General features: G+C 36.5%; 1 protein-coding gene across 2 annotated transcripts in view; it reads left to right on the top strand.

The window, feature by feature from the left end:
- Positions 1–23,170, top strand: part of brinp2 (bone morphogenetic protein/retinoic acid inducible neural-specific 2) — a 354,849-nt gene that overhangs the window by 20,183 nt on the left and 311,496 nt on the right. Inside the window, exons 1-4 of one of the 2 annotated variants that reach the window (XM_015355138.2) lie at positions 2,919–3,055; positions 6,931–7,246; positions 16,312–16,502; positions 18,382–18,563. In XM_015355138.2, coding sequence (XP_015210624.2) covers positions 6,981–7,246; positions 16,312–16,502; positions 18,382–18,563 — 639 coding nt within the window. In that variant the 5' untranslated portion in view covers positions 2,919–3,055; positions 6,931–6,980. Of the gene's footprint in view, positions 1–2,918; positions 3,056–6,930; positions 7,247–16,311; positions 16,503–18,381; positions 18,564–23,170 lie in introns of those variants that run through there. The other variant, XM_006634717.3, reaches the window with a different exon arrangement.

Here is a 23,170-nt window from a genome sequence, read left to right on the forward strand (position 1 = left end):
TTGTTCTCAATTCTTGGGAGGCGTTTTGTGACTTCATCTGGTACCAAAGCCTGGTTTATATGTGGAGCAGGCTACTCACTGACTTCTAATATAGCTCTTTTTGGAGAAAATAAGTGATGAACGTATCAGGAATGTCACATTTAATGAAAGATTAATGGATTCTATAAGGGTTGGTGTTCCAAATTGTACCTTGTAAATAACACTTAAGCATTATGAGCACATTTCCTGCTTATGACAAAAATGATAAAGAGGGTGGATTTCACTGAATTTATCTCTAAGGTGCATATGGATAATTTGCATTCAGATTTAAATGAATCTACAGTGGATGAAATCTAGGAGTTGTGAGACCTCAAAGTATCTGGTGTGGATATTTTTCACAGTTTTGTGTTTTGCATGCTGAGTGTTGATGTCTATCTCCTGCAGACCGAATTGCGAGCTAAACTAGTAACTAAAGATAACGCTTGGCTCTTGAGAATCATTTCTCAGAACAATGCCCTACAGCAATGTAATTTCTCAAAAGAAAATTCTAACTGTTATTCCTTTAAAATCCCTAAACTGCATGAGGATGTTACGGAAGTTTCCGATATTCAGAGCTTGTCCTGAAGTACTGTAAAGCCTCTCATCAAGGAACTGTGCTGCTTGTTATTTTAAGTTATCCTGGAACTTTGACCAGAAACTTTAATGTGCTGCAGGAAGCAAACAACAAAAAACTGCAGCTGCCATATTACTTTCTGTTAAATACTAATGTATTATTCCCTGTAATTTTCCCCAATGCCCAAAGGTAGTCCTGTCAATACTTCTGCAAGGACTAGAGGTGAATGCCCTAATGTCAACCAATCCATTTCAGTCATTTAAGGTTGAATTTCAGTGCATAAAAAAACAGATACTGCACATATCTTAAATTATTCTGGATACCATGTAATGATTATTACAGCTTGTGGGTGATGTACCATTTGATTTTTTAAATACATTTAGGCTAGCTCCTATAACATTGCCATATCTGGAACTAAAGGATAACCCCACCATGTGAGTCTTTGTATTTTACTGTTTTCTGACATTTTTCAATGCTGATTTCTAACTTATTTTTAGATTCCAAATAAAATATGAATTTCTCCACAGATATTATTGAGATTGAGTGAGGTCATTCATATGTATGTCTTTCATTCATTTGTATTGTGTTTGGCTTCATTTTGTGGATGACACAGGGAAAACAGCTGGAGAATAAGAAATACCAGATCCCATGTCCCTGTCTCTGAGATCCAGAGGCAATAGGGACAGTCATTTTTTTCCCAACAGCTGGCAAATATTAGCCAACCCAGATTCCTGTAGATAAATAGCTGGTATCTTAATCATCAAGCACCAGGGACATAGGAGGTATTGATGAGCTTTAATTACCCATATGTTCACGATCCTGTCTGTTGCCCCTGTGGAACTTTTTATAAACTTTTTTTTTTCCTTCAGCGGCTTAAATATTTTCTAGCAGGTTCTGGAACTGATATATACAGTATTACTTCACCACTTAACAACCAGCAGTGTTGAGCAAACATTTCTTAGCAAATGTACATTTGGTAACTTACCATTTTTGTGTTGAGTTGTAACAAAACACAGATGTATTTGTTTCTTTAATATGCATGTTTTAGTTGTTTCCGTGCATCCATCCCCTTTCTAACCGATTCTTCCACTTTAGTGTCGCGGGAGAGCTGGACTCTATCCCAGCAAGCAGTGGGTGCATGCCATGCTGTACCTTGGACGAGACGCCAGTCGATCACAGGACAGACACACAGACACGGACACAACTCACGCCTAGGGCCAGGTTTCCTACAATCCTTTTAAGCCAGTATCTTTAGCATCAGTTAAACTAGTTTGCTTTTGAACTGTGGAAGGAAACCTCAGCAGCTGGAGTAAATGAATCCAGAGACCCAGTGCTGCAACACAGCAATGCTAACCACTGTACCACTGTGGCGCCTGTTTTCAACATTTTATGTTTTTTAAACGTTCAAGTTCATTTGTCCACATTTGTATACAATGGAACAAAATATTGTTCCTCCTGGTCCACGATGCAAATACAAACAGGACACTGACATAGACATTGTAGACAGGATACACATAGTGCAAAGTGCAAATAGTGCAAATTACTAAGGCAAATACTGTACATAATAAAATATACACATCACCTTGGGGGGATTTAAACCCTGTTTCTGGAATTGGGGTGGGTGCAAGTAGATTCCAGGGTATTGAGGAGCCTGACAGCCTGTGAAGATGTATGTTACAGAGTCTGGTGGAGCTAGCCCGTATACTGCGATATCTTTTTCCAGATGGTAGGAGGGCAAAGAGTTTATGGGGGGGTGGGTGGGAGGGGTCATCTACTATACTGGAGTAGGAAAGGTGACTAAAAGATGCCTTTTATTTCTATAGTGATACTTGCAAAAATAAAAGGGCTAAAAAGTCCTTATTTAAAAGGGAATGCACATATCATTGTGAATGGATGTAGTACATGAGAATACAATTGACATTTTCAGAAGGCATAGCCCAGAAATAATTTATACTGTTTTGTGTAGCTACTGGATTCATGGAATAAGACTTCTGGAGTTACACGGAAGTTAGCTTCGGCACAATAAAACATACAAATGAGCACAGTGTACAAGCCTGGGAAAAAAATCATGCCTAATTGCCTCATTCATTATTTTATTTGTCTCTCACAGCCCTCACCTTTCACCCCCAGGTCTTAAAGGATTTCTGTCTGCTAGTTCTTTTGAGTGAGTGGGATACGTTAAATGGTTAAACTCACAAACCTCTCAAATCTGACACAGACGGAGCTGCTTGTTTCATGGTGCATATCAATCCATTTCAGCTCAAAGTACAGAAGTATAGATCTTGTGGAAGCTGGGAATGCATGACAGCTGCTCAGATTCTGAGTGCGTGGGATGTGTACTAATAATTGCTATCAGTCTTTTGTCACCAATATTGAACTTAATTGCTTGGTTGTGGTGGAGCTGATATTCACTCCTGTACTTTTCTCTGCATTAGGGGGAATAATCACGCATATCTCCTCAAGGTAAAGGTTGCTCTTCTGCTTTCCACATTTCTGCTGCCCCTGTGTTCAGTGTAGGAGAAACATTGTACTGCCTATAAAATGTCTTTCAGTTTAGCACTTAAACTGCACACCCATCTGCTGAAGCAGTACCTGCTGAAATTAACACTATGTTGAAATTGCTCATTTCTGAAATTGCTTTTTTCGTATTTCACTGACCAAAGTTCAAAGTATTTTTTTTAACATGCATTGATGCAGTGTGTACCTTTCTTTGATGTATTAGCTCTCAGATTTGTCCCTTTCCAAACTAATATACAGTACTGTACACATGAACTTCTTTCAGTCTTTAATTGCTTTTGCATACTTGCTTGCTGCCACATTGTTCACTGTGTTGTGTTTCCAGTCTTTCAATACAAACATATACATTTTATAATCGGATATAGGAAGTAAAACTGAAATATTTGATCCCAGTTGGCCTGTTTACTGAGCATCTGTACACTGTGCAGAAGGGATTGAGTTCAAAAAGGTACCCAGGTTTGGTGATAATGAGCCCACATCTGCTTTTATCCGTCAAATCAAACTGAATTAGACAGATGAAGTAAATGTACTGATGCATTCATATCAGATTTCATACTCATATAAAGATAAAGCAATTGCATTCTCTGTGAGTAAAATAGCTGATTGAGGTACTGTAAATATCTCTTGAAAGGAGATGGCAAAATTAATAGATCTAGCTGATGAGATTCAACAGTCAATGGATAATTGTTGTAGTATGTAATTATAATGGTAAAAAAACAAGTTGAGGACCTTTTTAATGGGGAGACACTTTGTATGTTCTATTTGAGCAAGAGGCTGTGCTTGATGAACGCATTAGAAGCTCCTTTGCATTTGAAACTATTACCCTTTCGCTTATCACAAGTTGTAATACATGTAAGGGACACTAGGTGGCAATGTGTTGTCTGTCTGAATGACAGCGGGTCAAAAGGTCTACACATTGAACAATAAATATACCTCTTTCCCAGTAAAATACTATCATATTTTTCCTTGACCTCCGAGGATGGTTTTCTGTTTCCTTGTGCATTAAGAGACTATAAAAAAGAAAACACCATGACAGAAGAAGTTCATTAAATGTCAAAGCTAATTTAGTATGGCTCACATTGTCTCCTTGGCATTTACTGATTGCAAGAATATGTTGAATGCACTTTATAATTAGCAAAACCCTCCAGAGACTTGGGACAATCGTAATACCTTGATTTTAGAAAGCTGGTGAATGAGATAGCATCTTAAGCCTTTCAGCACATTTGAAATGCAGCCTTCCATACAGGAAGGAGAACATTATCAAGACTTTACTTTCATTAAGAACTTTCAACCTGATAAAGTTTGCTGCCTTTCATTACTGCCCCCTCACCAAGTGGACAGAGACAAATATGGTAAATTATGCTGAAACGATGTACTGTCTATAATGGATCACTAAAAAGTCACCAGATTAATTTGATTTGAGATTAAGAACACAAACTCTTTGGTGACTTTCTGATGCCACGTGGATGCTTATGCCATTCATTTTGTTTCCTTTTTCTGCCTCTACAGCAAATGAGGTTCTTACCTTGGTGAGACCAGCACCACGCACAACCTCAAAATGGATAATACAGAGATACAGACCCGTGGAAAGGCAATGAGCTGGGGGATGTGGTTCCAGCTTTTAGGAAGGCTTCTCTGCCTCTGCTGTTACTGCTGCTGTGTGTGCAATTTGTTTTTGCTTCCAGCAGAATGAGCAAAGTGTAAAACTCAGCACCTAATGCACTGAGATTCAGATAGGAAAAGGAAAGGCAAGCCGGGAGATAAAGAGAAGGAGAGAAAGAGGACAGGGAAGCATGAAATGGAGATGGAGTGGGAGTGTGGGGAAGGAAAGAAAAAGAGTTATTTCACCAGCAAGTGCAAGATATAATTTTATTTCTTTTGTTAGAACTGCCTTTTTGAAAAAAAAAAACTTCACAAAAACTAGAACACAGAGAAAACCTCTTACGCAACTGTGTGTCTTCAGTTCAGCTACAGCTGCTATCATTGCATAGACGCCTTCTAAAGGATGAAACCACATGGGCACAGACAACCTCCATCGAGTTCTCAGGTTGTGAAAAAGGATTTTTCTTATTTGGGACAAGGGGAAGTGTGGATCTGGTTTCTACATCTGAATAAAGAAACAAATATTCATTTTTCAAAGAGAAGACTTAAAAATGTCTTGAATGAGCATTATTAAATCCTGTAAGTCTAATTCTTTGGTCCCACCAGAAGGAAGCTGTTTCTGTAAACTTTTTGAATGCTAAGACACAAGGACCTACTGTATGATGCTTTTCTTATCTATTGAGTTGTTTGTACCACTAAAATATCCTGTATTCATGGATAAGATCATTAGGATTCAAAATATAGGATAGTGACTGATTGCTATTTGAATATGCATGTGTTACAGGACCCTGTGATTTCTGACTTTCACACTATCATATTAAGAAATTATACAGACAATATACTGTAGCTTTCACAGGCTGCTAGGCTCAAGACAAATATAGCATTTTAATAGATATAGTATAGCAAAATGAGTTAAAAATAAGAAGTCAAAACTTAATCTCAACTCATGTTCTTCAAAACAGATGTCTTGCATGACAGCATCATGTTCATATTTTTTTACTTATACTGAACGGCACAGCCAGCTGTAAAATCATTTTTTATTTTCAGCGTCCTTGCATACAATTATCTTTAAAAGAACAGCAGCCTTGCAATAAGATACATAAATCCTGAGGCTTCTTATCTGAAATACAGTATTAAAAAATAAGCTGCTTTTTCGTTCAAACTAAAATTTATTTCATAATGAATTGGGAAAAGATTAGCAAAAGATGTCTGGGAATACAGATGGTCCCCAAGTCGGTGTTTTTTGCTTCTACATATGCATCAGTACACCTTCTGTGCATGTTTAAATGAGCACTGCAGATTTTAAACAAATTTAATAATATCAGGTCTCCAGAGTTTGGGCGGTATCGCTTCATGTTTCAAATTCTCTTACTCTCCTTTAGTGCTCCACAATCCTTTCACCTTGCTTTAGATAGTTGCTAGAGGTTGAATGGATGTACAATCATAAAACTGTTTTTACACTTCTTTGAAAATTTGTACAATTACAATTTTACAACATGTAAAGCTGGGAAAGGAAAGAATCAAATAATAAATTAAGATTATCTCAACAGAAAGACGTCTAAACTCTAGACAAAACCCTGGCAATATTCTTTTATCTCGTGAAACCTGGTTGACAATACATTTACCGCAGATCCATGCTTTGCAGGGACTTTAATTATATGCATCGTATTCCTCCTGCAAGTAAGACTGCCCTGAACCAAATATACCCTGATCCTCTCCTCTGAATTGCTTATTTTGTTTTGCAGTATAGAGTTGACCATAGGTAAACCTGATAACATAAAAACATGTCTTTCAAATTAAGCGATACAACCCTATAAATAAAAAATCACACCTATGTTACTCAGACAGCCTTACTCTCCCTCACCAAAGAACCCCAGTTTTTTTTTTTTACATGTCTAGCCATTTGATTACTCAGTTATTATTCTACCCATGTGCTCTCGCTCTTTGGTTTGACCCTGTAAAATATCATACTAATGTCAATGAAAACTTCCTTTGTGAGAACTGAGAGGGCTGAAATTTGAAATCCCGAAAATGTTTTAGCTCCTTTGGTTTGTTACAATAGTGATCTCAGCTCCTACAACCCTCTTTATGCCAGATTTTCACGTGAACTACAAAAATAACCAAGGGTGGTGGAGCACAATATTCTCTGTGCATGCTGAAGAAGCCTGGCGTTGATTCTACTGGTATCAAATGAAAATTTCCCCTCATGTGTTCTGCAGGTCCCGAGGGATTAGTAGAAGAATGCTGGTCCCAGGTGCCCCAGGACAGGATGGCGTTGTGTTGGCAGTGTGCTGTGGTTGTTAGATGGTTGCTGTTGATGCTCCTATGGCAGTGGACAGTGCTGGACTGCCTGGGCTGGGTTCTGGTCCTCGCTGGAGCACCAGATCATTACACCTCCTCTACTGGCACCACCAGGGCTGATGGGAGACTGGACTGGCTGCTGTCTGACAAAGGACCCTTTCACCGCTGCCCAGAATACACCGAGTTCAAAGAACGATTCCAGCAGGGCTTCACTACCAGATACAAGATCTACAGGTCAGGTCACTCTCTTATTTACAGCACTCCAACTTCGTTGTGAAATATAGGTGAATACAATGGTTGAAAGTGTAGGACCTATTATGTTTATCATTGGAATTTGGAAATGTAATGTAATGCATGCTGGCATTGGATTGCAAATGCAGAAAGCTAACAATATCCTGCTGAAAGGACGGCAAATGAGTTCATTTTTGTGTCTAGGTATTGGTTATATTCCCTTGTTGGGGTCTCATTTTCCTCCTCCATCTATTACAGCATTACAACTCCCAGTGGAAACATCAGAAGCACTGATATTAATGACATCAGCTACAGTACTTGACTTACACAAATAGAACACATTTCATGAGTACTTAACATTGACGTCCTGTGACTCGTAGCTGTAAAACATCTAAAACATTTAAAAGACAATGACATTTGATGTCTTTTTTTTTGTCCTCAGAAACACAGATTGTCCATGGCAGTCTATATAATATATAGTTGCTGTTCATATTTTTAGCTAGCACCATGAAATAAATACCTTCCTGACTGATCAACAAATCACAGAAATACTGGTTACATGGTCTCCTGTTTTTTGTTTCTGTAATTTCGAATGAAATGACTAGATGATTTTTCAGTCTGAAATTAAACTCTGGATGACGTTCATACAATCATTTTCTGCAGGCATGCGTTTTGTATTCATTTAGATAATAAAACAATAGAAAGGCTTTGCTTATGTCCTCAGTTTCCTGATCTTCATCTAATGTCAGGAAGCTTGTGGGTCACAGTGTTAATTTCCATAAAACCAAAAGGGAACATTAATTTCATACTGAGATTATGCTAAACGAAGACATTTATCATCTTTACATGCAGTCATGGTACTTTTGCTGTCACAGCTTATAAAAAATACGGAAAATCTTTGTTGCACTAAAATTTACAGTATGTGCTGAACAATAATTTGTAGATCCTTTAACTTAACAAATTAGTATTACATCATTTGTTTCAAACCTTCCAAGAAGCTTCTTCTGAATGTGGTTTTATGTTCTTAAAAACATCATTCATACTCATTTATGTCATTGGCATGACACATACTTACCGTAAGTATGCAGTATATAATAATTCAACGCCAAGGCAGAAGCCACAATATGGTAAGGTTAGGGTTATGCTTAGGGTTGGGGTTTCAGGTTTATTTTTTGTGTTTGTTGAATTTGAAAGTTATGATAATATCGTTATGCTGCTGCTCTGAAGCTACATAATTATAGTAAAATAAATACTAAATAAATATTAAATAAATATTAAAATAAAGTAGTACCTAACTTTAAAGGTACTGTAGTGTATGTTGAGCTCCCACATTAACCTTAATCCTGTCATGTAGTTTTAAGGATGTATATTCCAAAAACCCACCTTTTAGAGACATCATATTTTTCATTTAAATCTGATTATTACAAATTAGCTTGTTTTAGTGAGATCAGTTATTTTTTAGTTATTACTACATAGAACCAAAATAATGGACACAAATGTGAAAATGTCTAGTATGAATACTTTCTTTAGTATAATATCAATCTTGTTCTCTACTGTAAGAGCAAGATTGATATTACTGTACATGTGTCGTGTTGGGATTTTTGTATACTGTATGTACAGTATGTAATCAATTAACTCCACTCTCCCAAATACCCCTTTCCACTGCACTCTGAATCCTGTAATAACTTCAACAAAACCACCACAGCAGATAAGTGATAATCCACAGAGAAGAAGAGAAGACAACCAATGTCTGGTTAAAGGTTTCCCCACAACGACATTTCTTGCACTTTGCTCTGTCATTCAAGTGGTCCACCATAGATTTAAAGAAGTCCAAAGCAGGTCATTTTTATTATTGAAGCTTTATGTATGTATTAGGTGAGTTTTATCATTCAAGTTATACTGTATGTATATAATCCTATTTTAGACCACCCATTGTCTATTTCTTGATAAATAATGAATTTTATGCATTGGGAGTTCTTTCCTTTCACATGGTTTTGTTAAGTATTGTTTTTTTCCCTCACCCTCAAGGCTACCCCTTGGGCAAATCCACTAAATAGGTTTTCTTAAACATTTCATGTGTCTGACCTCTTCAAACAGCCCAGAGGAATGATTTTATGCTGATTTTTAATGAAACACATGATGTGGTGAGCCAAATGGGTTATCTGTGAAGCCAAGGCATCACAACTGACCTATAAAAGATTCTGTAACATTAAAATTAAATTGAGTCACTTATCACCTTTGAAACAGTGAAACAGCTAATGACTACAAGACTTTAAAACCCCCAACTGTGATGAAAAGATTCCATTTCACTCCTTCCTTCTCAGAAACTCGAAGCGTCTCTGAATGTTTTTGAGGTTCAAAAAGGTTTTTTACAATGTTAACCATGATATCGCTCCCACTCCATCACATCTTACAGAAGATTGTTGCACTCGATAACCCTAAATTTATCCATCCTTTTTCTGACAGCCTCATCCAACTCAGGGTCACAGGGTAGCTGGAGCCTAGCCTGGCAAGCAATGGGTGAAAGGCAGGATACATCCTGGACTCGACTCCAGTCCATCACAGAGCAGACACGCAGACAGAAACACACACACTCATACCAGGGCCAATTTTATGTACTGGTAGTCAATTAACCTACCAGTACCGTGGGAAGAAACTTTAGCACCCAGAGGAAACTCCCGTGAACACTGTAAATGTTCATGCTTCATGATCATTTTAGTAATATTCCCTTTTCTAATGGAAAACTGTGCAGTACTGTATTTATTTTCTTTTATTTTTACTTTGGCATATTTATGTTTATTTGAGCACTCTATCAAGTACTGTATACTGTATGCAGTATATGGTATGGTTGAGCTTTTTCCCAGTATATGCATTTTCCATTATCTTTGCAGTTCAGGAACCTATCACCTGTGAATAATGGTACTGTATATTTAAACAGATAATTCAACTGAGGACAAATTCTCAATTCCAATGGTGACCTAGAGAGCATCAATTTATAAAGCAGGATTTTTAGTGGAGCAATATTTTCAGTATCTTCCTTAACCGTATAACGTTACTACTCCACCCTGTTGCCCCACCTAATAAAAAGTTGCAGAAATACCGTAAAAAATAAAAATACTGCACTAAAGATAGAATGCAGTATAATAATGCTTTATATACACTTATTTCCCAATAATGACTTACAGTAGTAAGTGAAATCTTGGGCTGACTTTAATTAGGAAACTAGACAGTTGTTATGCTATTGACAGGTTGCAAAACATTTTCAGGGATCATGATAAATGCTTAACCCATCAATTAATTTCATGAGTATGTAACAGCGCACACAAAGGATGTTTATGAGTTCCTTGCCGGAAAATGTTTAAAAATGACTTTGCCCCTAATTCCTTTGAGGGAGCGCTACATTGAATGAGGTGTTCCCTGGGGCTCTGAGAAAAATCTCACTTGGGGCCAATTGAGTGCTGTGCCCCACAGTGACGCTCACTGAGCAGGCACTGTACGACGCCAGCAGGGGCCCAGCTGAGATCAGACAGGTCCTCCTGTGTACAGTAGCTTAGTAACAGTTGGTTCTGTAGGTGAAAAGCAGAACTTCCTTGACAATATGATTGGAAAACATACGTGCCTTCATCACACTTCTAACATGAGGCATAGTGTGAATTGGACATTCCCAACCAGAGAAGAAAATAGAAACGGAGAATAATAAAAAACAAGAACGTTAAGTGACAGCTATTGCTGTGTGAACAACATTTTATTTACTTCACTTTGTAAACACGGGGCTGACCAATTTCACGACTTGATCTATTTTGCTTGATTTTCTTGTTCTCTTTGCTTATACTGCTTCTTAGAACGTTTGGTGTTTAAACATGTCGGCTTTTAAAAATATCCGATGGTTTGTCATAAAGAAAAAGCCTTTTATTATGATAAATGTTATAGAGATAAAATGTCACAATTCGGATTTCCTGACTACAAGTAAAAATGTTTTTTTTCTTACTCACTCTTCTAAATAAAATATTCAGATCAGATAAGAAACCTGAAATAATCAGAATTCAGACTTTAATACTATTATTTTATGCTGTTGCATTTGGGTACAGAATAGGACTAACAAGCTTGAATAGTCTCTGATGTCCTCAGCCAATCTGATTTAATTTAAAAGCCACTGGTGCCTGCAAACAATTACATTTTTAACTCTAAGGCAAAATCTTGTTTAAAGATTCATTAAAAATCTTTAATGAATTAGGTCTGTTTTCATTTATTAAAATATAAACCAGTGAAGCCTTCATGTACATAGCAAATGTACAATTATCATAAATATTGACAACCAGCTGAAGATGGAAAACCAAAGCATGGAAGCTAAAAGGAAATTAAACCCTTATTACCTTTTTAAAAAATGCAAACAGGGTAGTCTCTCCAGCACTTAAAAATAAATATGAGGGACTCTAGCACAGTGGCCCCAGTACTTGATATGATTTATGAAGAAGTAGTTAGAGAGGTAGAGGTCATGGCTACAGTAAACGTCACTGTGATCTGACAAGAACTGAAGAATTCGCTGTTGTTAGGATTAGAAATTAGAATTAGGAAATGAGAATTGAAATTTTTTTTTCTATGATAAAATCACCTGCAAAAGGTTGCTGAACTTGGATTTATTCCAAAGACCTACAGTATGTTGCAAAGCTTGCAAATGTTCTTGGGCTTACAGTATAGTCAGTGCTTCTTAAGAAACAAATTAAACAGCTTTTGTTCATTAATTATTCTTTACAATTTTAAATTGTTGTGCAGAACAGTTTTTCTTAGCATTTCTTAGTAGTCTGAAATGTGAGTTCAAAATTGTAAGTGTATTTGATACAGTAATCAATTAAGATGTACTTCATAAGTAATTACATCAAATTTGCATATTTAACCAACATATTATTCAAAACCAAGTGCAGTGATGGAATTCTAATCAGCATGAATTAGAATCTAAATTATTAAGGTTTTCCTCAGTTTCAAGATGGATGAAAGCAAGATTGATTCTTATTCCTAGATATTTTACTCTGTAAATTTGCCAGTTCCATGACAGATATAGTGCCCCAAAGTGCAACACCCATTCAAATACAACAGTGATATGAGACATCTAGATGACATTTTAAGATTATCTGGAAACATCTAGATGATCTACATAAGAGGTCTCGAAACATCATCATACATAAAACAAAACTTACAAACAAAACTTATAGTTTTGGTTCAATCTGAAATGTGTTTGCTGAAAGCTTCAAAAATCCAAAAGCAGAAAAAGCATAATAATCTTAGTAGGATCCTGTGAACATAAATTTAGAGAAAAACAAAAATTCCCTTTTCCTTCATCATTTTAACCTTGTGAATAAATAATTTCTGAAATCAGGGGCTACATTGTGAAATCTTCCTTTTCTCTCTTTATTTATCATTTTTTGATTTGCTAAAAATAGATGACTAATTAAAATTTGCCATGCTAAATCCTTATTGTACAGATTTATTAATTTTTCAAACTTCTTAGTTTTAAAAAATGTGTCAGTTGAAATGAATGTAGATATAATTTATAACATTTTTAATCTAAATCCCTGGTATGTGGTTAGAACTAAAGAGATAAATTGAAAATCTCAAGACCATTGCAACTTTATAATCATTTTTCCCAGTAACATTATTATTTACAGTCAGGATAACTCCATCCCCCATGTGCCTGGAGGCAGAAAACTAGAAAATCTAATTATTGTATTAAAGGCTGTGACTAGCAATGTGCAATTAACAGGATTCATTTTGTTCTAATTAAGAATCCGAGACTGAGCTCAGAAACTTTGAGGAAAGTAACAGCTCTGTGCCGCTGGCTTAGCGATACAATACATGATGCCATTGAGTTAAACTGTGTAATTTACAGGAACAAAAGCTGTGCTTATAAAATCGCTTTCTCTTTATTGTTTTTTAGCTTAATGACATGTTCAGCTATACCACTGCACCTCCTTATGAGAAAATACTTTACTAACCCAATTATTTTTAGTTGGAAGGTCATAATACACTTTTTCTGCTGAGTATAGACTATATGGTAGAATGCACAGCCAGCAATATACAGTAGGAACTGTGGAACTTGCACAAGCCAATATTTTCATTCATATTCTTAGCTTCATCAACCTAAACCTGCATAAAATAAGTATTTCATCTGGGATACTTTAATGTATAAATAATTGATCAGTAATTTTATATTTTCAGCATAGCAAGCAACAATGATAAGTTTTCATTGATTTTCAGATTTTACATCACCTGCCATCTGTGAAGCATTTTTTATAGATATAATAGTGTCCAAATGCACAGGAGAATTTAAGAGTTGCACACTGCATACAGGACCAGACAAAAACAGTATAAATCTCAGTAGGACTGGCTTGAGGTATTACAAATGTAATAGATATTTGCAGGGATAAATGGATTAAATCTATCCAGAAGATGCCTGCATTTATCATGATTTTCACTTCATAAGGTTCGTCTATGTCTTAAAAAGTTTGTTTTAATAACACGATCAAGATGAGACATCGAAGCCTGGGGATATGTATATAACCTACAACAACAGAAGCCTTAAAATAGAAAAAGCACACAAGCAGTGCAGTTAGTCAGGTCCTATTCAGAGTGGAGTGCCCTGCATTGCAAAACCATTTTTTTCCAATCCAAACATATTGAAACCCTGCAGAGTTTCAGGTACGATCCTCTTGTATTTAAGCTCCTAATTAATTCCATCTATCATCATTAGCAGCAGAAGGGACAGCCTCTGTTTCTTCTAATTAACTTTGTAAAACCATCTTGGAATGCCAAGACAACAGCTAATTTGAAAAAAATGAAAGGATATGCAACCTCCTCCTTTTTCTCTGATTTTTCAGAGTCAATTTGAGAGGCCTGCAGTTCATGCTTGCTTGATCAGCCCACCCAAATCAATTTACTAATTATCAGCTGAACAGTAGTGGCATCATTGTTCTTTTCTGACTGCAAGAATATTTGGTACTAAGGTTCTTTGTCTATTGGGACACAATAATAATCCTTATTTCACACTGGCTATATATATATAGTAAATATATACATATATAGATAGTGTAAAATACAGTGCATACTACATATACAGTACTATATATTTTCCTAACAAAATATTAAAGAATATCTCAGATAGCTGATTTTTCAACATTCAGGAGTGAATACAGGTGCAAGAATGCAGAATCAACTAGTTGTTCACAGATGTCTGTGGAGATAAAGGTCTACTTAGCCAATAGCAATTGAAACATCTCTGTATGAGATAAAGGTAACTAAAACTAAAGTCTAAGACTTTTGTGCCCAATAGAACTGATTGTGAGGCAACCCATGAAATCACACATTAGCCAGGTCTGCTGTTGCCTGCAACCCTAGCAATAATACCTTTTGTAATGTCATGCACATCAGTCTTCCTTCCCAAATCAAACATAGTCGGTAAATACTTTGAAGTACAGTACTGCTGTGTTACATTTCTGAGCAGTTGTGGGCAGTACTGAGCAGTACTGTTATACAGTATGTACTTGTACATTCCCACTGCATTGGACATGATGGGTTACTGTTTGATACTGTATAAACAGCATACAGCATGCACGCTTACTGTACTTCTGTATAGTATTGTTAAATTTTAAGACAACAGTTGTAATAAATTATGGGTCATCTGTTATAAATTAGGGTGTTTTAGAAATTTTAGAAGTTTTTTTTTTAGCCCAATATGATGGCAATGTGGCAATGAGAAGGCACATACTGTACCTAAATAGGCAAATTAATATTTAGAATAACTATAAACTATACACACCAAGTACTGTTTAAAAAAATACACACTGTACAATGACTGCAAGTCCTGGAGTCCAGGTCTCATACAGTCCAAAACTATCTTCACCCAAGATGGACTCTAACCTTTGTGCAAAATGAGAAGATAACGCTGATTGTTATACAACAAAAGGCCCCGCAAAGGACAGAGTACTCTCTTTAACTGGTGCGAAAATTATAAGAACTCTCTAAATAAGATAATGCACCCCAGAGATAAAAGCTCTGCCTGACTGGACTTAAACAAAAAGGCAAAAAACACAACAGATTTTTTTCCTTCAGTTTACTACCTGTCTCTTCTTCTTCTCAAAATACCTGTTAGGTCTCAGTCCTCAAAGAACAGGCCAGAAGCTGTAGCTCTGGTCCTTTTGAAGATGGATCTCACTCACAATGTCTTGCTTCTTTAACTCCAGAGGATGAGAGAGAGTTACTAAGCTGGTCTTCCTGGATCAGCCATTCACCTCTTAGCTTGTATTTTTATTACCTTGTTTGTGCATCAGGTCCCTACCTAATTCAATCTGTACCTCCCACTCCAAGGAAAGATGTTCAGTATATGTGACTAGGAAGTATCAACTCCAATTTTCTGCTCCTAGTTCCCTAGAAACTTAAGTTTTAGATCATACAGTATATATCATATTTCAGTTATGAACACAATAAACAACCTTCAAGCTTCCCAGTCCTCATGACTTAGTCAACAGGCAGGCTACCCCTACAAACCCCTGTAATCTAAATTTAATCCTAGTTAGTGGTCTGTAATGACTAAATGAAGCAAAATGTTAAATGACTGTGATAGTCCATGTTGGTATAACTAGTATACCCCTTAGTTCATAACAGTATATACAGTACGGTATACTCTCTAGTCATGTGGTTGAAGGTGACTCCTTGCTGGATCCTTCCTTTCAGTTCAATATAACACTTATACACAGACATTACACTACATCATGGATACAAATGTATAAGTTATTTCCCGTTAAATATTGCAAATACAAAGTATACAGATGTTATGCACAAATGTTAAATTGCCGTATACAATGATAATGTCTTAAAATAACGTGTTTTTTAAGGGACAACACTAGAATTACACAAAAAGCGCAAGCTGTTCTTAAAACAGTTCGCAATGATATTCTTAGGTTCTAATCTAATGAAGAAACAAGGAAACAATTCCTGACTAACTGTACAGACTTTGTGTACAAATACAAATGCAAAAAAAGAACTAATGTAAGTGTGACTTATGTATTTTGTTGCAGGGAGTTCAGTCACTGGAAAGTAAATAGCTTGGCTACAGAACGACGGGACTTTTTAAAGGCATCCCTGCCCTTGGCCCCTGAGTTCTTCCGCAATCTTCGGCTCCTGGGTCGCCGGCCGAGTCTTCAACAGATCAACGAAAACTTGATCAAGAAATATGGGACACACTTCCTAGTGTCTGCGACACTCGGAGGTAAGCACGGACCGAACATCTGTCTGCGCACACAAGCTCATTTTGCAGCGCTGGCTTCTATTCAATACACTCGAAGAACACGTTGCTGTACCACGGTATGTGTGAGATACAGTACCAGATGTCAATCAGGTGTCAATCCTTAAGGTGACAGTCAGTCTGCCAGAGATGTCTGAGTAAAGAAGCCAAGCAGCACCCTCTGCCTTCCCAGTTATGGTATACACTTCCTTTAAGAAAAGATAAATTAATCAAAATAATTTAAAAATACAACCACTTTATACAATAACCAAGTCAGAGCATAAAGAGAATTAATGGCATATAAATGCAGTGACCTTCCTCATACGGCATAGCATTTAGACACATGAGGGATATAACATTTATTTATGCAAATGTGTACGTGTGCATATCCTTACTGTGAAGCACCACGATATTAATATGCTGTGTAGAAACTGACCCTTTTTTAATGACCTTACAGTTTCACCATCAAGGTTATTTCCAAAGGTATTTCTATGCAGCAGTAACATTGTTAAAATCATTTGTCTTTCACAATCACTAGTTTCAATCAGCTTTTTCGTTTTTTGCAAATACAAATTGAAAGTGATTTTCCACGATTAAAACATAACCATGGGCTCAGAAGGACACCACACAGGTAAACAACATGATGCTTTTGTTTTATGAATAAACTACAATGTATTTATTTTTACTTTGTAGTTTGATGTTATCATCAGATATACAGTATCATCATAAACAGTCCTCTGATTTCAGGAGTCTACAAGATAAAACGGACAAATAAATACAACTAAAGAAAGATGGTCACATGTAGTCTTTTCTGTCACACTGAATTAACTTTATTTTACACAGTGTTGATGTTGGCTTCTCTACAAACCATTTGTTTGGTAAAGCTTATGTCAGAAGTGAGGACAGAAGATGCCTGAAACAGACCTGAACAAACTGACTGTGGCTAAATAATTAAAAATATGTTTAATAAAAAAATGGGTCTATCCGTTGAGAATCACAATCTTTAAGAATTAAAACAGGAGCAAATGAAAACTGGCTAAAATGTAAAATGAATAACTTTTTCTGTAAGAGCAGCAGTTTTAAAGGTAAAGCTCTCTTCCCTCTGGACTTTATAATCAATTGGACAAACAGACTTTGTATGGTTGAGCAAATGTTCACTGCAATGCTTACAGAACGGTGCAGCTGTGATCTAGATACTAATTATCATGTCATTGTTGGTAGGAACATGGACTAAAATTGTAAAATATTATAAGAGTGCTGTGAATGCTGCACCAACGTAATAATGAACTCCAAATAATTAACATTTTCAATGAAACAGAGGTGTTACACATTACATGTTGTACATAATTATTAGGCACAAGCAAAATATTAGACCAGATGAGATTCAGCCTTCAAGGGCACAATTAAGATGCTTTTATTGAACTAAGTGCATGTCCTCAGAGAGGAGAGCAAGATCTTAACAAGAAAGTGATACATAAATATTTCTGTCTTATCAAATGATATCGTCCTCTTGAATTTTGACTAATTTGTCAGGACAAGTAATATGAATATTAATACCATACAACACTTGACTCTTTTTCATTGGATGTAGAAAGAATCTATGTTGTCTTGGTAGAACCTGCATCAAGCAGTTGAATACTACAGCAATTTCGTGTTGTCCCCAAATAGAGAAAAATAACTCATCTCATACTTGATTTAAGAAATTGTCATTCAACACAGCAATGGAGAAAACAAAACCTACAGAGAATGGAAGCATGAATCTCTTGTTTCCTCAGAGAAGTGTACAGCTGCAGAAGAGTCACACTTGTCAAAATGTATAGATTTTCATTACATTAATTCTTGCGATGTATTGGTTTGTCTGTAGGAGAAGAGTCCCTCACTATATTTTTGGATAAGCAGAAGCTAAGTAAGAAGGCAGAGGGCAATGGAAACAGCTCAGCAGTGTCTCTGGAAGTCCTTCATCAGCTGGCTGCCTCGTATTTTACTGACAGAGAGAGCACTCTGCGAAGATTGCACCATCTCCAGATAGCAACATCAGCCATCAAGGTAACTAGTGCAGATCCCAGTTATCACAGATACTTTCTGTGAGTCACAAAAAGCTTAGGAATGAATCCTTATACTACAGTATAGTGCATCAAAAAATCAGACTAAGTGCAAAACCTAATCTATTGTTTGGGTGGAAAAGTAAGAAAAAAATATTCCTTTGAGTAGACAGTCACAGTGAATGTCTTCCATTTATTTTATGCGAAGCCCACTTGATTTATTCCAAAGTTTTTTTTTTTACGTTTGAAAGGTTGAGTCTTCAAAGATTTGTTCCCTTGCCAGGAATTGAAACCTTGAGGCATTCACTCTTTCAGATTCCATTCTGTTCTACAAGTTTTAAATCAGAAATTTTTCCCCAATCAAAAACATTTTTTGTGTAAAACATAAGTAGAGGGTCTTGCATTAAAACCATATCCATACATATCACATACTTTTATAATGCCATTTTATAGTGATAGGGAATGACACAAATTACTACCAGATCAGTATAGCTATGATATAAAATATCAGTGAATGTAATGTATAAATTCCTTTGTGTACTAGATGTTGCATGAGAGGTGGCATGATAGAATGAATAGTAATATATTAAAATATACATCAATAATAATGCAAAACGAACAAATGCTTTCACAAATTCCTCCTACACATTTTGCTATGAGAGGTTGAACTTCAGTTCTGAATATCACAAGCAACTATAACAGTGTATGCAGTGGACGTCTATTTTTTTTTAAATTTAATTTACCTGTTCACAAATTGTTGTTTCTCATAGAGCTTTTCTAACATCTTGAATGTTATGGGGATGCTTAGGTCTTAGGGCTGCTCTTAGGACATCAGGATTAAACTAAAGGAGCTGTAATTGGACCCCAATAAGGTGTAAAAAATACTACTGAGGTTTTAAGAAATGAAAGCTACAAAGGCCGAAATGCATGTTTGCATACTTTTTCACAGTCAATATCCTGGCATGGGAGTCAAAAACAAAAACCAGCTTGCAGCTTTAAAAGGTGTTGATGGAACAGTAGGTGGCCTATTTTTTCTGGAACATAATTTTTAAACCAGTTCTCCAGTATGGTAACCATGTATGGGGGACAGTATGCAGTCCTTCATAAGAGGTCTGCACTCAGTCTACTTGGTCATGAAAAATCTCATGCCAGTGTTTGTAAGAGAAGGGGTGTTAACGTCAGTGCCCTGGCTACATTTCACTTTGGGTTCTAGCCCAATCTAGCCACCCTAACCTTTTCCCCTTAAATTAAGTAGTAAAACAATTTTCTTCATCTGTATAGAAGGTCTGCTGGCACATAATGGCTGCTACATGTCACCCATGAAGTAGGTTTCCACTGTATATGTGATGTGCTTTTGGATCCTTTGAGCTGAAAGTGCTATACAAATCCAAGCAATTACTAAAAAAGACATTTAACAATGCAACCTTTCAACACCAACTGTCTGCTGATAAATTTGTTTTGGTAAAACAGACAAATGGACATTGGTCACAGAGAATTAGGCGAAAATTAACTTTAGAAAATCTATCAGGTGGCATTATAGCAAAGCTTATCTTTGACCTTGTGTATTTAATGCCATTATCTTTAGTCTGCTGTACAACTGCTAGCACTGACATTTCATCCTGATCTTTTGGCTTTGCATTAATTTTCCAAAATGCCCAAGAGCATCGCACATGTTCGGAACCCAAGTGTACTTTTGTACAGATGAGGTGGAACATCAAACAACTTAAATTTAATTTTATAGCAATGTACAGTGGTTATTGGCATTGAAAAAAGTACCTCAGCACTGTGCCTTTGGCGTTGTATCCTGAAACCAAAACCAGTTGCTAGCCTACATATTAAAGTGCCATTTAAAAAGATGAAGACACAAAATGCTGTTGCATGAGTAGAACTCATTACTAAAAAAAGGAAAGTGTATCAAAGTTGACAGACTACTGAAGCAGGACAATGCACACATTTCAAATTTACAGAGAGGTATTAAAATGCAACAAATGCCATCGTTGCATTGTTGCATTGATTTTCTTTAAGTATAGAGTATATTTGAAGCAGAAAGAAGAGGAGTGTTTTTAATAAGAGGATCCATTTAGAATCCATCTTTAAATATACTGTATGAAAAACTGAATGGTGCAATTACATTTCTTTTAGCTAGCTTTAATACAAAGAAACTTGGCAAATTAAACAATTGTGTTCAAACATATATGTGTTTTCTGTACTTTTTACCCAGCGGCAAGAAATTTAGCGGCGTATTATTTAGAAAGTGTGGGTGGTATACTCTCTTTTCTTATTGCCTCAAAACATATGGGCCCTGCAGCAGTGAGAGCAGATACTAGGAGAACACATTAAGTATTTAGCCCTGACAGAAAACCGGGCTTCATGAAAACAATCTTTAAAATGTGTGCATTTATGAATAAAACAAAACTTCTGGTCACAGACTAACCACAACACAAATGCCTTTTAAACTCTGCAATGGCAGACACTAGCATTAATAGCCTCACCAGTTTTAGAAAGGCTTGCGAGTCCCTGGGTCAAAGTAAATTTAGCATTGGACCACTGTCTAACAGGAGTAACGAAGACTCTGAAATGGAGGGCACGCCATGATATCAATTTTAAATGGCATTTTTTTGAAGGCAGTGAAAGTGATGAAACGTGTTTTCATAAATAAGCCAGCATTGCCGAGATAATCATCTACCGTCTATCTAAAAACTTTCCACAGAACACCCTCAGTAGCAAAAGTTCACCTTTCTATAGACAGTACGTACTCTGCACAAGTGGCTCTCTGTAGCCAAGACAACAGAAAGTATTGTATAAATAACATCTACCTGTCAAGTCAAATGAAGCTCTATCAAGAGGAACTTTTTAGACTGTGCCACACATCCATCCATTTTCTAACCGCTGCTGCCAGTTTAGAGTCATGGGGGAGCTGGAGCCTTCAAGCTTCAACTCATGGAGAATGTATAAACTCGAAGTAAATAGCACCATACTGTAGGTCCAGAAATTGAACCCAGGGCCCCAGTAAATGTAAATGTATTAAATTTCCAAAAACAAAGGCATTTGGTAATGCATTGGGCTATAAAGATCAATACCTGACATATTGCCAAGGGCAATGCCAAAAGAGGAACTAGGCTAAATTTGAAAAACTTTTTTTTTTTCACCAGATAGGAATTATCCATGATAAAAATGAGGGTATTTCCCTCAGTCTTCCTTAAAATACAAGAATAACAAAATTGATATATTAAGAAAATTCCATTACGTTAACAGTGAACTTGTTGTGTTTCCTTCTAATGTGCTGTTACATTCATCAATTTTGGAGATAAAATTGCAATAAAATGAAAATGTATATGATAGATTTATGTCATTTTTGGTTCATTTGCTTATTATATACAGTATGTGTTTATTTTTTACACCAAAGCAAATTCTTGGTAAATCTATGACAGAAACTTTTAGCTTTGTGTTCACTCAAACATATCCTTGTCTGATATTATATTAATTTGAATATGACAAAATCGTAATAATGCTAAATTACAACCTACTGTATATAGAGCTTTCCTCCAAAAAGATCCCAAAGAAATTTACTTTAAAAAGACAAGAAAACAAGATTTAAATAGTAAAGAGCTCAGAATGTCATTTACAATAACAGCCATCTTGTCGTCAAAGATTGGTATAAAAATGATATCGAGTTGTTAATGTCAATTAATGATGTTAATCAATTATCAAATAATTCCAGCACAAAAAAAAACAGTTTAACATCATACATGCTTTAGAAAATAAAATCACTTCATAATGCTCTCAACATCAACAGAGATACAGATGCACTATGAAACATAGTATAAATGTAGCTACTGTACAATGAGCCACAAGCTTATTTTCACAGAAGGCTTCAAATTACATCTCCAATTTTGTTAGGTCATGTAACTATAACATCTCTCATTTGTCAGTGAGCCTGTTAGAAAAAGTGATGTTGTCACTCTTGGAACCTGTATAGCATTACATTTTTTTGCAGTGGTGTACCTGGACTTTCAGTGGAGCAGAATTCTCTGCTGTCTGGAGGTTGGGACTGGGGAGGGTTAGCATTCGGATGGGGGCAAAGCCATACTTGTCACAAAATCATTTTATTAGTATATACTGTACAGTACGAATGATCCTTTTAAGCAATTCTTAGTGGAATGTCTGTTTTTTTTTACCTTAACCCCATTGGTTTCAATCCTCTTTATTATATGCCCCTGCCTTTCTCCTCCAAGCCTGGTCTGGAGCTGCCAGTCTTGTGTGTCTAGCAATACAACAACAACCCTGCTGCTCAGTGAGACTACCAGTGGATCATGAATTTTGGGGGCAAACCCACTTGCTGAGCAAGAGGCAGCTGAGATCCAGGAGAACTGCGGGCAGCACGCCGGCAGCACTGTGGTGCTGCACGCAGGCAGAGGTTCAAAGCCACAGGCCGGTGGAGCGAGCAAAGCAAAGATCGCAGCCGGGAAGATGCAGTTGTCTGTGGAGCTGCAGGCGCGCCACAGTGGGGGAGACTGGCGAAAGCAATGAGGGCAAAACAAGTGGGAGGGTCAGGCAGGCAAGAAGTGGTAGCACTGGAAGAAAGTTCTGGAATCCGGCAATCAGGTTGTA

The sequence above is a fragment of the Lepisosteus oculatus genome, chromosome 9 (assembly GCF_040954835.1).
Source record: "Lepisosteus oculatus isolate fLepOcu1 chromosome 9, fLepOcu1.hap2, whole genome shotgun sequence".
Lineage (NCBI taxonomy): Eukaryota > Metazoa > Chordata > Actinopteri > Semionotiformes > Lepisosteidae > Lepisosteus > Lepisosteus oculatus.